The sequence below is a fragment of the Aythya ferina genome (assembly GCF_964211825.1).
Source record: "Aythya ferina genome assembly, chromosome: Z".
NCBI classification, from domain to species: domain Eukaryota; kingdom Metazoa; phylum Chordata; class Aves; order Anseriformes; family Anatidae; genus Aythya; species Aythya ferina.
In genome coordinates this window covers 47017382-47030619 of record NC_140299.1, presented here as the reverse complement: position 1 = coordinate 47030619, position 13238 = coordinate 47017382, and the positions used below count along the sequence as shown (strand labels likewise).

Genomic DNA, 13238 nt, shown 5'->3' with positions numbered 1-13238 from the left:
TGGCTGCACCACTCAGCATGGTGTTGCCTGCAAACTGGCTGAGGGCACACTCAATCCCACTGTCCAAGTTACTGACAAAGATGCTACATGTTACATAAAACCATTCCTGATGCAGACCCCCAAGGGACACCACTCAAATCACTGGTCTCCACCTGGATACCGCATTATTGACTACAACTTTTCGGGTGCAGCAATCCAGACAATTTCTTATCCAGAGTGGTCCAACCATCAAATTCATGTCTCTTTACCATTTCAGAAAAAAGGATATTGTGTGGGACAATATGAAATGCTTTGCACAAGTCAGGTGGACAACATCAGTTGCCCCTCCCTTATCCAATGTCATAACTACATTGTAGAAGGCCACCGAATTTGTCAGGCATGATTTGTCCCCTTTGTGAAGTCATGCTGGCTGTCACCAGTCACCGCTGTTCTCCATGCACATTAGCATTGCTTCTAGGAGGCTATGCTTCATGATCCTGTAGGTCACAGGAGGCAAGACTGGCTGGCCTGTAGTTTCCCAGGTCTTCTTTTCCCTTTTTAATGGTTTACATTTTCCTTTTTCCAGCTAGTGGGAGCTTCTCTGGACTGCCACAACTTCTCAAATATGATGGACAGTGACTTAGCAATTTAATCTATCAGTTCCCTCAGGCCCCTCAGATGCATCTCATTGGGATCAGGTCCAATGGACTTGTACACATTCAGGTTCTTTAGATGGTCTCAAACCTCATCTTCTACAGTGGGTGGGACTTTGTTCCCCCAGTCCCTGCCTATAGATTCTGGGATCAGGGAGGTGTGGTAAGAGCACTTGCCTGTGAAGACTGAGGCAAAAAAAGTTGAGTACTTCAACCTTCTCCATATCAACTGTATCCAGGCCTCTTGTTTTACTTTTCAGTGGGGGTAGTTTCTTTTATCTTCCTTTGTTATCCTATGTTCTTGAAGAAACTCTTGTTATTTTTTACTTGTCTAGCCAAGTTCAATGCCAGCTATGCCTTGGCTCCCGACACTCCTAAGCCATATATATGCCTATAATCTTCCCAAGATATTATCCCTATAATATTCCCAGGATACCTCTGGCTCCATTGCCAATGCATTTCACTTTTGTGTTTCAGTTTGGCTAAGATGTCTTGACTTAGGCAAGCTGGTCTCCTGCCTTTCCTGCCCAACCTCCTGTTTTTAGAACTGAGAGCTCTTGTGCCCTCCAAAAAATGTCTTTTTTTTTTTTTTTAATTTCTTTATACACACAGCAGATGTAAGGGTGGTATGTGAGGGTGGTTGAAGTTACCTTACAGGATCAGGGCCTGTGAATGCATTGCTTCCTGTAGTTGAAAAAAACTCAACATCAACATCCTGCCCTTGATCAGGTGCCCTGTAGCAGACACTAAGCACAAAGTTTACATTGTTGACTTGTTCTGATTTTCACCCATAAGCTCTTGACCTGTGCACACAAGTTCTTCAGTGACAGTTCTCTCCCTGATCAATCAATCCATTTATTTTTCCATGGATGGCAACTCCCCCGTCTTTCCTTCCTTGTCTGTCCCCTCTGAACAGTTTGTAGCCATTGACTGCAGCACACCAGTTGTGTCATTCATCCCACCAGGTTTCCCTGATAGCAATCAAATCAATTTTCCAGCTGGACAGCAGCTATCAACCTCCTCCTCATGTTTGTTACTCATGTTGCATGCATTTTGCAGAATCGTAAAAAAAATATCCCAAGTTGGAAGGGACCCACACGGATCATCAACTCCTGGATCCCCAAAGAACCATCCAAAACCAAACCATATGTCTGGAAGCATTGTCCAATCACTTCCTGAACTCCAGCAGGCTTGGAGCTGTGACCTCTGCCCTGGGAAGCCTGTCCCAGTGCCCACCCCTCTCTGGGTGCAGAACGTTTCCCTAACCCCCATCCTGACCCTCCCCCGTCCCAGCTCCATGCTGTTCCCTTGGGTCCTGTCGCGGTCCCCAGAGAACAGAGCTCAGCGCCTGCCCTTCCACTCCCCTTGTGAGGGAGCTGCAGGCTGCCATGAGGCCTCCCCTCGGCCTGCTTTGCTCTGGGCTGGACAAACCTATGGACCTGAGCTGCTCCTCATATGTCTTGCCTTCTAGACCCTTCGCTATCTTTGCACACCTCCTTTAGAGGCTCTCTAATAGTTTTATGCCCTTCTTATACCGTGACACCCCAAACTGCACAGAGCACTTGAGGTGAGGCCGCACCAGCACAGAGCAGAGTGCAACAATCCATTCCCTTGAGAAGCTAGCAATACCATGCTTGATGAACCCCATCATACGGTTGGCCCTTTTAGCTGCCAGGGCACCCTGTCAACCCATGACCAACTTGCTGTCAGCTAGAACTCCCCCAGATCCCTTTCTGCAGACTCTCATCTCTCAGCCTGTACAGATAGCCAAGGTTGCCCTGTTCCAAGTGCATAATCTGGCACTTGCTCCAGCTGAGCTTCGTAAAGTTGGTGATTGTCCAGCACACTAATTTGTCAAGATCTCTCTGCAAGGCATCTCCACCCTCAAGGGTGTCAACAGCTCCTCCTAATTCATTACAAAAACATTAAAGGGGACTGTCCCTATAATTGAGCTCTTGGGAATCCCACCAGTGACGGGACACCAGTGTGATTTAACCTCATTAACCCCTTTAAGTCCAACCCATCAGTCACCTGTTCAGGCACTGTATTTTATATTTGTCTAGCTGTACACTGAACATTTTGTCCAGAAGGACTCTGAGTTATCCTGTGCTGGGATTGAGTGTCACTCCTGACTGCTCTAGTAGGTGCACTCTTTGACCCCATTACCTGCAAGTATGGAGTGTCATGGTTTAGAGGAGCATTCCCCAGGTTCATTATCTTTTCATTAGTTATTCTGCAGAGTGACTCTGCAGAAAACTTGCTTTCTGTCCTCAGCTCAAGGATTCTTGTGAACCTGTGCCTAAGAAGAGGGGCCCAAAACACTTCCCAAGGTGAAGAAAAAGAAATTTAGAGGTATACAAAAGTAAGAACCTCAAGGGAGAAGGTATGCAGACCACTGGGAACAGGCCTTTGCCATGCTCAGTAACTTACATTGTGAACTTATTTTTGATATGATCCATGCTCTACAGACAGATTTCTTCTCTCTTGATTTCACTTAGGTCAAAATTTTTTTGACTATGCATACACAATCTCCACATAAGTGAAAAGTATCAAACCAAGAAGTATTTATAATAAAAGTCTGCTAAGGTTTGAGAGGTGAGTTTTACTGTTTTTGCTGTCAGGTGAAGACAAAAACTTGACAGGTGCTGAAGAAACTTGTTTGTTCATGCAGTTAAAGCTCTAAACCAAAGCTAACTGACTGACCATTGCTCAGGTCCTCACACCAGTACTTTGAGATAGCCCTCTTCAGATAAATAGACAAGTTACATTTATATATAACAAACTTAGAAGAAAGTAAGATAACATGTATGTGAAAATCCTAGAACAAACCCACGTTGGCATTGATTACAAGCCTGTTGGCAATAAACCACCTTTAGATTTTATGTTGGCTGAACTGATGTCTCAAAAAGACACGTTTATTTTAAAGACCTCTCAAATTAAACTAGTGAATTGTGTAGCACTTCACTCAGGTGAATCTCAAATTGTAGCAAGAGTTCACTGAATCATGAACATTTATCTCACCTAGAGGACCTCTAGACAGGAAGATTGAACACCACAAAATCCTTACATTTAATATATTCTAGCCAAAGGCAGAATTATCTGAGAAATCATTCTGCCTAAATCTTTCTTTGTTCAAGCAAATAGTTCAGCAATAGGTTTTTTTTTTTTTCATTGTGTTCAATGAAAAGTTCAACAAGCAAAGTTTTTTCATTGTGTTCAACAAAGTTCAACAGCATCCAGAGACACTCTGGAATTGTAGCTAGACTTCAACGTGAATGGAAAGTAAGTGCTCAAGATGTAAATAGTGCCACTTTATTATTTATCACTCTGGACAGCATCCAGGTTACTGCTAACAAGATATACTGAAGCAGTACATCAATAATCCATGCAATTTTAGTGAGGATTCTGAAAGAAAACGGGGGAAAAACGTGCACAGCTCATGTAACAGAACAAAAACTCCATTTAACTGCACCATAAAGCACCTATATTGTCCATCTGTTCCAAAATGAATACTACCTGACCCATGTCAGGATTAAATGTGCACGTGTATACACATACACACGTTTTAAGCAGCTGAAACAAAACAGCCTTTGAATGGCCTTCAAATAGATGCAAAAACATTTCTCTTAAGTGGTAAAATCCATCAGGACACATTCCCAGAAGAAATATTTAGAGATGTTGTTCCATTTTTCTTTTACTTACGGGAGTTAAAAAAAATTGAAGTAGTAAGATATTCTAAAACATTAAAAGATTTAAGTATTATGTATTTATTTTTTTTCACCGAAGATTAAAAGGAGAAATAAATTTTCACCATAAAAGATACACAAGAAACTTATTTTCCTGTGACAAGCGAGGCAAAGGATTCTTCTTTCCCTATTTAGAATTACCAAGAGCTTGTAGATCTCTCTACAGAGCTATTCACTTGTAAATACATGTCATTTTAACGAATTACACCTATGAGATGTTACATTGATGTGTCTTTGATATAAAACATTTGAAAGCAAATTTTAAAAAATATTATCATTTAACATATGCATATATTGCTGATTTTCTCCTTCAGCTAATGATTGTGGAACATAAAGCAATAACCCAACCTACATAAATTCTCCCCAGATATGTGGTATTATCACAGCCACTTGATTAATCTAATTATGTTTCTATCACATTCTCTGTCAAGTGCCCGATTTGCAGCAGGAAGATTTTTTTAAATCCGTATTTAAAGGGCAATATCTTCACAAAAATCTTTCCAGAGAAAAAAAAAATCTGTGTACCAAGCATTTTAGGGTCAAGCAGTTTGGTCACAAGCAGTAATGTGACTTCAGAGAAGTTAACTATAATTAGAGAATACTAATTAACATGCTAACTAGAGGACATCCTATACATGTATACCACAAATGCCATTGACTGAATGGGTTTAAACTTTCTTTATCTCCTCTGTATTATAGAATGACAAGTTCTAACTAGAACACTCCATGATATGCTATATTTTACATAACATTGAAAATGCTCTGTACGACTAAATTGCTCTGAACATAAAAATAAAAGAATAAGTTAACACTGAACAAAAATTAGAAGTAAATGGATTTGTTTTAAAGTTCTTTTTAACAAGCAGCAAAGACTCTAACTTTGGTGGATCTGAGAAAGGGGAAAATATTTATGGCTCAAGCTCTTACATGCTTAGTAATATGTATTTTTCCTAAAAGAAAGTGAACACAAACATAACTACTAGTCAAGAGCAACAGAATTAAGCATTTAATTGTCACATGCTGTTGCATTAAGGAGTACTTTCATCAGAGTCAAACATTTGTATCAAAGCCCTGCCAAGGACTTAGCATTGAGAAAGTTTTGCAAAAGTTTAAAACATTGAATAAGCTGACACATAAAGCAGGTTAGGAATTGCTGTTCATAAATACATTTACTGCACTAGCACTAACATACAATGATAGTGCTAGCAAAATGCTATCCCAGCTATTCCACACAGAAGTGAAGACACAAAGCTTACCAAGCAAGCATCCCTGCACTGTTGGAAGAGAAGGAGCACAGATCATCGACTGCCTCTAAGTCTCTTATCTCCTGCTTCTCCAGCTTTCTTCTCACTTTATCTAACAAATGCTAGCGCTAAACTCTTCTTCCCAATGCTAACACTTTTTCCACACTTTCCTTTTTGAGTTTATATCCTAACCTTATCTGTTCCTCCCTGCTGGAGTGATGTTTGGCATAGTTTACAGAATCACAGAATCATCTAGGTTGGAAGAGATCTCCAAGATCACCGAGTCCAACTTCTGACATAACACTAACCAGTCCTCCACTAAACCATATCACCAAGCTCTACATCTAAATGTCTTTTAAAGACCTCCAGGGATGGTGACTCCACCATTTCCCTGGGCAACCCATTCCAATGCCTCACAACCCTTTCAGTGAAGAAGTTCTTCCTAATATCCAACCTAAACCTCCCCTGGCGCAACTTTAGCCCATTCCCCCTCGTTCTGTCACAAGGCACATGGGAGAACAGACCAACCCCCACCTTGCTACAGCCTCCATTAAGGTACCCATAGACAGCGATAAGGTCACCCCTGAATTTAGGTGGAGATTTGAGTACTGTAGTCATATATGTTTAGCATGTGCTTCATTAAGTTAATACCATGCAACCGCATGTATCAGTACAGACTGTGGGACGACTTGATGGAGAGGAGCTCTGAGGAGAAGGACCTGGGGGTCCTGGTGGATGACAGGTTGACCGTGAGCCGGCACTGTGCCCTCGTGGCCAAGATGGCCAATGGGATCCTGGCGTGCATTAAAAGGAGCATGGCCAGCAGGTCAAGGGAGGTGATCCTCCCCCTCTACTCTGCCCTGGTCAGGCGTCACCTGGAGTACTGTGTCCAGTTCTGGGCTCCCCGGTACAAAAAAGACAGGGATCTCCTGGAAAGAGTCCAGCGGAGGGCCACAAAGATGATACGGGGCCTGGAGTATCTTCCCTCTGAGGAAAGGCTGAGAGGCCTGGGTCTGTTCAGCCTGGAGAAAGAAAGACTGAGAGGGGATCTCCTCTATGTGTATAAATACCTGAGGTGTGGGAGACAGAGGGATTTGGCCAACCTCTTTTCAGTGGTTTGTGGGGACAGGACAAGGGGCAATGGCCACAAGATGGAGCACAGGAAGTTCTGCACTAGAAGAAGAGGCAGTCATCATTTAGCCACTGTCACTTGACTTGTGCTTGACAGCTTCCTTTGCCAGAAACACTTAAAAAAGAAACAAACAAATTAAAAAATATATACAAAAAAAATAAAAACAACTATCCTACTACAATTTTAATTTATATCACTTCCTGCCTTCAGAATCATTTTATAAATTCTGACAAACTCAATTATTGCTATTTTTCTTCCCAAAGGAAAATGTGATCAGTCTCAGTAAAATTTCTCCTGTAATAAGCCAGTGTTCTCTTTCCTGACTTTAAAATTAAGTATCTGCCTTTAAAATAAAATCTCATGCCTGATCATTGTTACAGAGTGGCCTATGCAGTCCCTCTAATGACAGCTGCCTGCTGTCCTACCTATCCATAATCAAGTAATAAATAACAAATAATTGCATCCCCACATTTGCTTCTCCAAAAGAAACACAGTCCATCAAATATGGTAAAAACCAAAAGCAACAATAGGAAAAAGGTCAGCAGCTGTCTGCTTCAAGAAAACAAAAGCCAGAGGCAATACACAAGCCTACACAGCAACTGTGCTAAGAGTTGAGGCTGACCAAATGCATATGACTTATGGGTTATATTTAAATAACAGTTCATCAAGTTACTAAAATTTAAGGACATCTCAGTTAAGATTAGAAAATTTGATAATGAAAAAGATTTAAACAGTAAATGTTGTAATAAATGTTGTAAATGTAATAAATGTTGTAAATATTATAAAGCAAAAGGAGCAACTAAAGAAACAAGCGTAAATTTATTGATGATTTTGCATAGGGTAAACCACAATGAAATAATAATGGAAAGTGGAACCTTTCAAAAAAAGTTGAAAAATAAAATATATAAACAGTTGAAAGGATAAGTAGGAAGCAGTATTTTCTACAATAAATTTAAATAAAATTTCCTTTTTTTTTAATAGATACTATCTAGCCATGCAATCATACTCTAAATATGTTTAATTTTATGACATTTCAAATCTGTACTGTAGTTTTATTGATAATTTTTATTGATAATAATAAAATATCACAATTGATTTATAGATAAAGTTTTTTTTAAGGGAAATGTTAGAATTTTTGTGTCTGAATTTTTTGAACTTGGATGCAGTGATTCACTAATACTTACAAAGTCATCAGTACTAAAGTCAACCTTCAGTACAGAGGTTTTCCTTTTTTTTTCCTCCCACAAATACAATTCTCCTCCCACTGGTATTCTGCTAGTGTCAAGAAGAAGGATAACTTATCAGCTGTCTGGATGAAAACTCACTGAAACAAGTGACTATGACTCTGCAATGGATCACTCCTTTGAAACTATTTATTAAAAAATATTTGCAGAAGTCATGTTTGAAACATTAATGGAAGCTAATCACATGTAAAAACAAAGTTACCAACACATTTCAGAGAAATTGTCCATCATCAGTTGCTTCAGCATGAAGCAATTAATTGGTAAAGTATCTGAAACCACCAGAATGGGCTACTTCTTGCATATTTTAAAAAGCTAACTGACCTTTTCCAGTGTGAGGTGATATTCATTTGGTTTACTGAGATTTTTAGAAAAGCACCGCTTCACAATGGTTAGTGTTAGATAATATGCTGCACCATGCATCTACAGTTTTTTCCTATGCAGGTCATTAGCGAGTTTCATTTCGGTATAAAATAGTAAGATACTTTACAGCATGAGATAAAAACTATTAATGCACTTCATAGCAGAAAACTGACTAAATATACAAAACAATTTACATTACTTAAATAAGTACTACTAAAAAGCAGATAATCGAACAGAAGAATGAACATTCACCTGTAACATTTTCATCCTCAAACACTGGTTTATAGAATTCTTAACTTGCAAATGGTAACTCCTAGGCCCTGTCCTGCATGCTAGTCCAGACAGAATGCACTGCTGAAGTAGGTAAGAGTCTAGCTTAGTTTCTGCAGGACCAAGCAGCAAAATACTGAACAATACTTGTTTACTCACTTGATGCTTTTGTTGCATCATTGCTGATAATCCTTACTTACCATCACTGGTAATCCTGATGATCCTATAGAGAACCCAAGACTGACTGAGATTTGCCAAACTGCAAAACTTTAAATAAGCCCAACTGGTCATACAAGTCTGAATGCTAACTTGTGTTTTGCGTTTCTCTGAATTGCTTTTAAATACTTCTGACTAATCTTCAATTTAGATAACACACATCCTAGCAATAGTCTGTAATCTTTGAGATAAGCAAGAGAGGAATTTGCCCCTTAAAATGTCAATGTAATCCTATAAAAAGCTCATTTAGTTCCACTTCAGAATTTTATTTAACATACAGTTCTACTAAGACTTTGATATTATAGACTACTAAATACTTTTTATATACTGGTCTGTAACACTTAAATTAAAAAGACATAATTAAATTTATCAGCTTCTGTAACATGAGCTCTTTTAAGATGGAAATAACAACACCTTTATAAAAGGCAATAATACATTAAAAAAAAAAAATCTACAAAGTAAGAACAATTTTACGTCCTGAAAGCAAACAAACCAAAAAGGCAAACCAAAAAACAGGCTTACCTGCATCAGCTCTGGACCGCTGACCTGGTGATTTTCCAAATGGGGTCTTCATTCATCTGTGTTTAAGTGAGCAGCAAAGCTGCTGGACTAGGGTGAAAATCCAGTTCTTCCCAGATCCCAAGATACCTTCTTCTTATGAAATAAAACAGCTACTTATTAATCCACTATTCAATGAAAAAATTGTTCTTCAAATGTAGAAGATGCACTTTCAGTTATATCGCTCTGAAAAACAAAACAGGTGAAGTATAAGTAGTTTGATTTGAAGCTTCGTTAAAATAAGCATTAAAATAAAACAGTATTTTTTGATTTCATGCTCAATTGGAATTTCATTCATATTCTGTTATTCTGAACACACTGACCAAACAGGGGGCATGTAGGCCAGTAGACAGCAAAACAAACAATAAGGATGCTGCTTTTCCATCATATTCAGTCAAGTTCCGTATCAGATCAACATCAAGTACACACAACATATGAAAGTTTCTTTAAAACCACTTAGCTTAGCACAGGGAAGAACATCTACTAAGCGCAACTTCTTGTTTCAGGGTTTCTACATTCAGTAGGGTTGTGCTTCAGCTCTTGCTATTTCCATTTATTATAAATAAAACACACCCACATAGCAAAGTAACCTTTCCACATAAGGTTTAAAAAAGAAGTCTGCAGAAAAAAACTCTCGAGTTTTGAGGTATCAAAACCAGACTCCATTACTACAACTACCCAAGATCAACTAGCTGAACAAGTCATCGGTTCATAGAAGACCTACAGATGTTCTTGGTGATTCTCTACTTCTAAAGTCACCCGAGTCCTAGAACATTCAGTCATTACATTCCTCTAGATGAAGGAGATAATTGAGGACAACTTTTTCCAGTCCTACTGAGGATTTAAGTTACAACAACTAGTAAACTCAAGTCACTTAAAGTGCCAAGTGATAACACAACCATTAGGTATACACAACACAGATTCATAAAAGGAAAGGCTTTTCTCACTAATTTGATAACATATAAGATCATCTGTTTAGTGGATGAAGCGAAAATGGTAGATGTAGTTTTTCCTGGATTTTTACAAAGGCATTTGATACTGTCCAGACGAATTCCATGAGGGACAAACTGTCCAGCTGAAACGGGACAGGCACACACCACACTTGGTGTGGAACTGGCTAGACAGCAGATCTCAAAGGCTTTTAAGTGAATGGGACTACATCCTGCAGGTGGCCAGTCGCTAGCAGCGTCCCCGAGGGCTCTATTTTGGGCCAGTCCTGTTCAGCATTTCTGTCAGTGATCTGGATGGAGGAGTGGAATGCATCCTCAGTAAATTTGCTGGTGGTATGAAACTGGGAGGTGCTCTTGACTCCTGGGAAGGATGAGATGCCTTGCAGAGGGATCTAGATAGCACTGGGATCTAGAGCACCGGGCAATCAGCAATGGCATGAAGTTCAACAAATGTCAGGAAAACACTGGGTGCTGCACCTGGGATGGAGTGATGCCAGACACAGGCACAGACTGGAGGCAAACAGCTGCAGCAGCTCAGTAGAAAAGGACCTGGGAGTGCTGGTGACAGCAGGCTCAGCATGAGACATGTGCCCTGCCAGCCAAGCAGGGAAACCACATTTTGGGGTGCATTAATGCAGCAGAGTCAGTTGGTGAAAAATGGTGATTTTCCTGTTACATTTAGCATTGGTACAGCCTCATGTTGAACATTGCATGCAGTTCTAGGCTCCACAACATAAAAGGACGTTAAGGTACATGAAAGATCTCAGAGAAGGCAACAAAGCTGGTAAAAGGGATAGAAGGCATATCCTGTGTAGGAGGCTGAGGACACTATGGTTATCTGGTCTCAAAAAGAGAAGGCCAAAAAGCAACCTCGTGGCTCTCTCCAACTCCCTGAGGAAGGGGAGGGCAGAGGGAGGTGCCAGCCTCTGCTTCCTGGGAACCCGTGGCAGGACGCATGGGAATGGCACAAGGCTGTGCCAGGGAAGGTTCAGACTGGACAGCACGAAAAAAATCTGTACCGTGAGGGTGGTCAAACACTGGAACAGGCTTCCTAGGGAGGTGGCTGATTCCTCAAGCCTGTCAGCGTTCAAGAGGCATTTGGATATACAACAGATAACATATATATATATATATATATATATATGTATATATGTATATATATATATATGACCCACGCCTGTCCACAGTTAAGAGACACTTAGGTAATACTCTCAATTATGCGTTTTAAATTTGGGTTGTATGCAGTTAAGACAGCAGGTTATGTCAGACCATCCTTTTTAGCTCCTTTTCCTGAAGAAATGTCATTGCCGTAATCATGTTCTCTGTAATCTGTTAAACAAAAGATGGCTTTCCCCCTTTTATTTCTGTTTTGCAGCCTGCTGTCAGTTTTGATACACACGTTAAAACAAAAGAATACCCTTAACCACTGACCAAGCTGAGAGAAAAGGTGTATCTTATGCTTGTGCCTTACTGAGTAAGGGAAGAGACAAGGACATGCCTTCAGCTATGGTCCAAGTGTTACGCAAAATGAGCAAATTTACATCTAACAGCATTTGCCAATTCTTCCATGAATAACATTCATTAATTTCTAGGCATGTTGGAGTATTACAGAGGAATACTCCTAGGAAAAAAGAGCAGAGAGACAAAACTGTTTACCGATTTCTCATTTTTCTATTTTAAGCAAGGATTTGGTAATCAGCAGAGTTTTTAGAAAGATCAGTGTTTAGAAGAATTAACTTAAACATTCAGTCAGGAACTTGTACAAATTTGTGAAATGAAAGTTCAACATTCTTTTAAAGCAGCATATGATTTTTTTCCACATTTCACCTCCTCTCAAAATCTACCACTGTATACACAACAATGCTGAAGGATACCACGGCAACAACACTGGAAGTTTAAACAGCACTTGAAGATGCAAGAGGAAGCAATTGGTTTAACCACTTTACTAGGACACAGGATGAAGATAATTTTTCCTCACCAAACTCAAAAATACTTTATGCTAGATCAAAATACTTTAACACAGAAATATTCCTGATTATGAAAACAAACGAATTCACAGCAGCGTTCTCACATGCTGCCATACCGAGTCTCACAGCCTCTGTGTACCCAGATAAGAGAAATCCATTTTTCCTACAGTCCAGAGAGAATCAGCTGCAATCTAGTATACTTCTCTATTTTTAATAAAAATGAAATAAAATGTGTTTTTCTAAAGGTTGCATTATGAATTCAATTTGTCTTAGCTTTACTCTGACAGTTGTGAAGACCAACTAAGAAGGCTGTTCAAAATAAGAAGTGCTAAGACCAGGTTAGAATAGTACAATCATACTAACAGAATAGGGAGGAAGATGCGTTAGGACTGAAAAAATAGAGCTATGTTAAAGCTGTATTTTTTCCACCATAAAGGTAAAAAGAAAGAAAAAACAGCATGCATACAGACTACACAGCTTTTCCTGTAAGGCAGTTTAACCACCCTCTATAACCTTTTCATTATTTAGAAAAAATTAAACACACATATGAGCTTTTAACTCTACAGAATTAATATAATCACTTAAAATCATACTCTACCTTAACTTTCAGTTCATGTTCATGTTTATTTTTCCATTAAATTACACATATTTCACTGCAGCACATAGCAAAAAATGTTTACTGCATTCTACTGAAAGCTTCAGGACCCTGCTGTTGCCATGGAAGAGGGACGTTAGGTAGCACAACATCATAGCTGTGATAATCAACACAAATGGCACTGAAAACACAGCCTTAGATGCTTCTAACCTTTAACCACCATGAACACAGGTGGAAACTTTTTGTTCAAGTATTGGCAGACTCTCTGAGGCACTGCTTCAGTCAAGGAGGAAGCGTTTGGAAGGAGGCAGAGGGTAGTAGCAC

General features: G+C 39.5%; 1 protein-coding gene across 4 annotated transcripts in view; it reads right to left on the bottom strand.

The window, feature by feature from the left end:
- SPIN1 (spindlin 1) overlaps nt 1-13238 on the bottom strand; it is a 56828-nt gene that overhangs the window by 14978 nt on the left and 28612 nt on the right. For all 4 annotated transcript variants that reach the window (XM_084504761.1, XM_084504758.1, XM_084504759.1 and 1 more), the window contains one exon: nt 9367-9588. In XM_084504761.1, the coding sequence (XP_084360887.1) occupies nt 9367-9418 (52 nt within the window). In that variant the 5' untranslated portion in view covers nt 9419-9588. The remainder of the gene's footprint in view (nt 1-9366; nt 9589-13238) is intronic.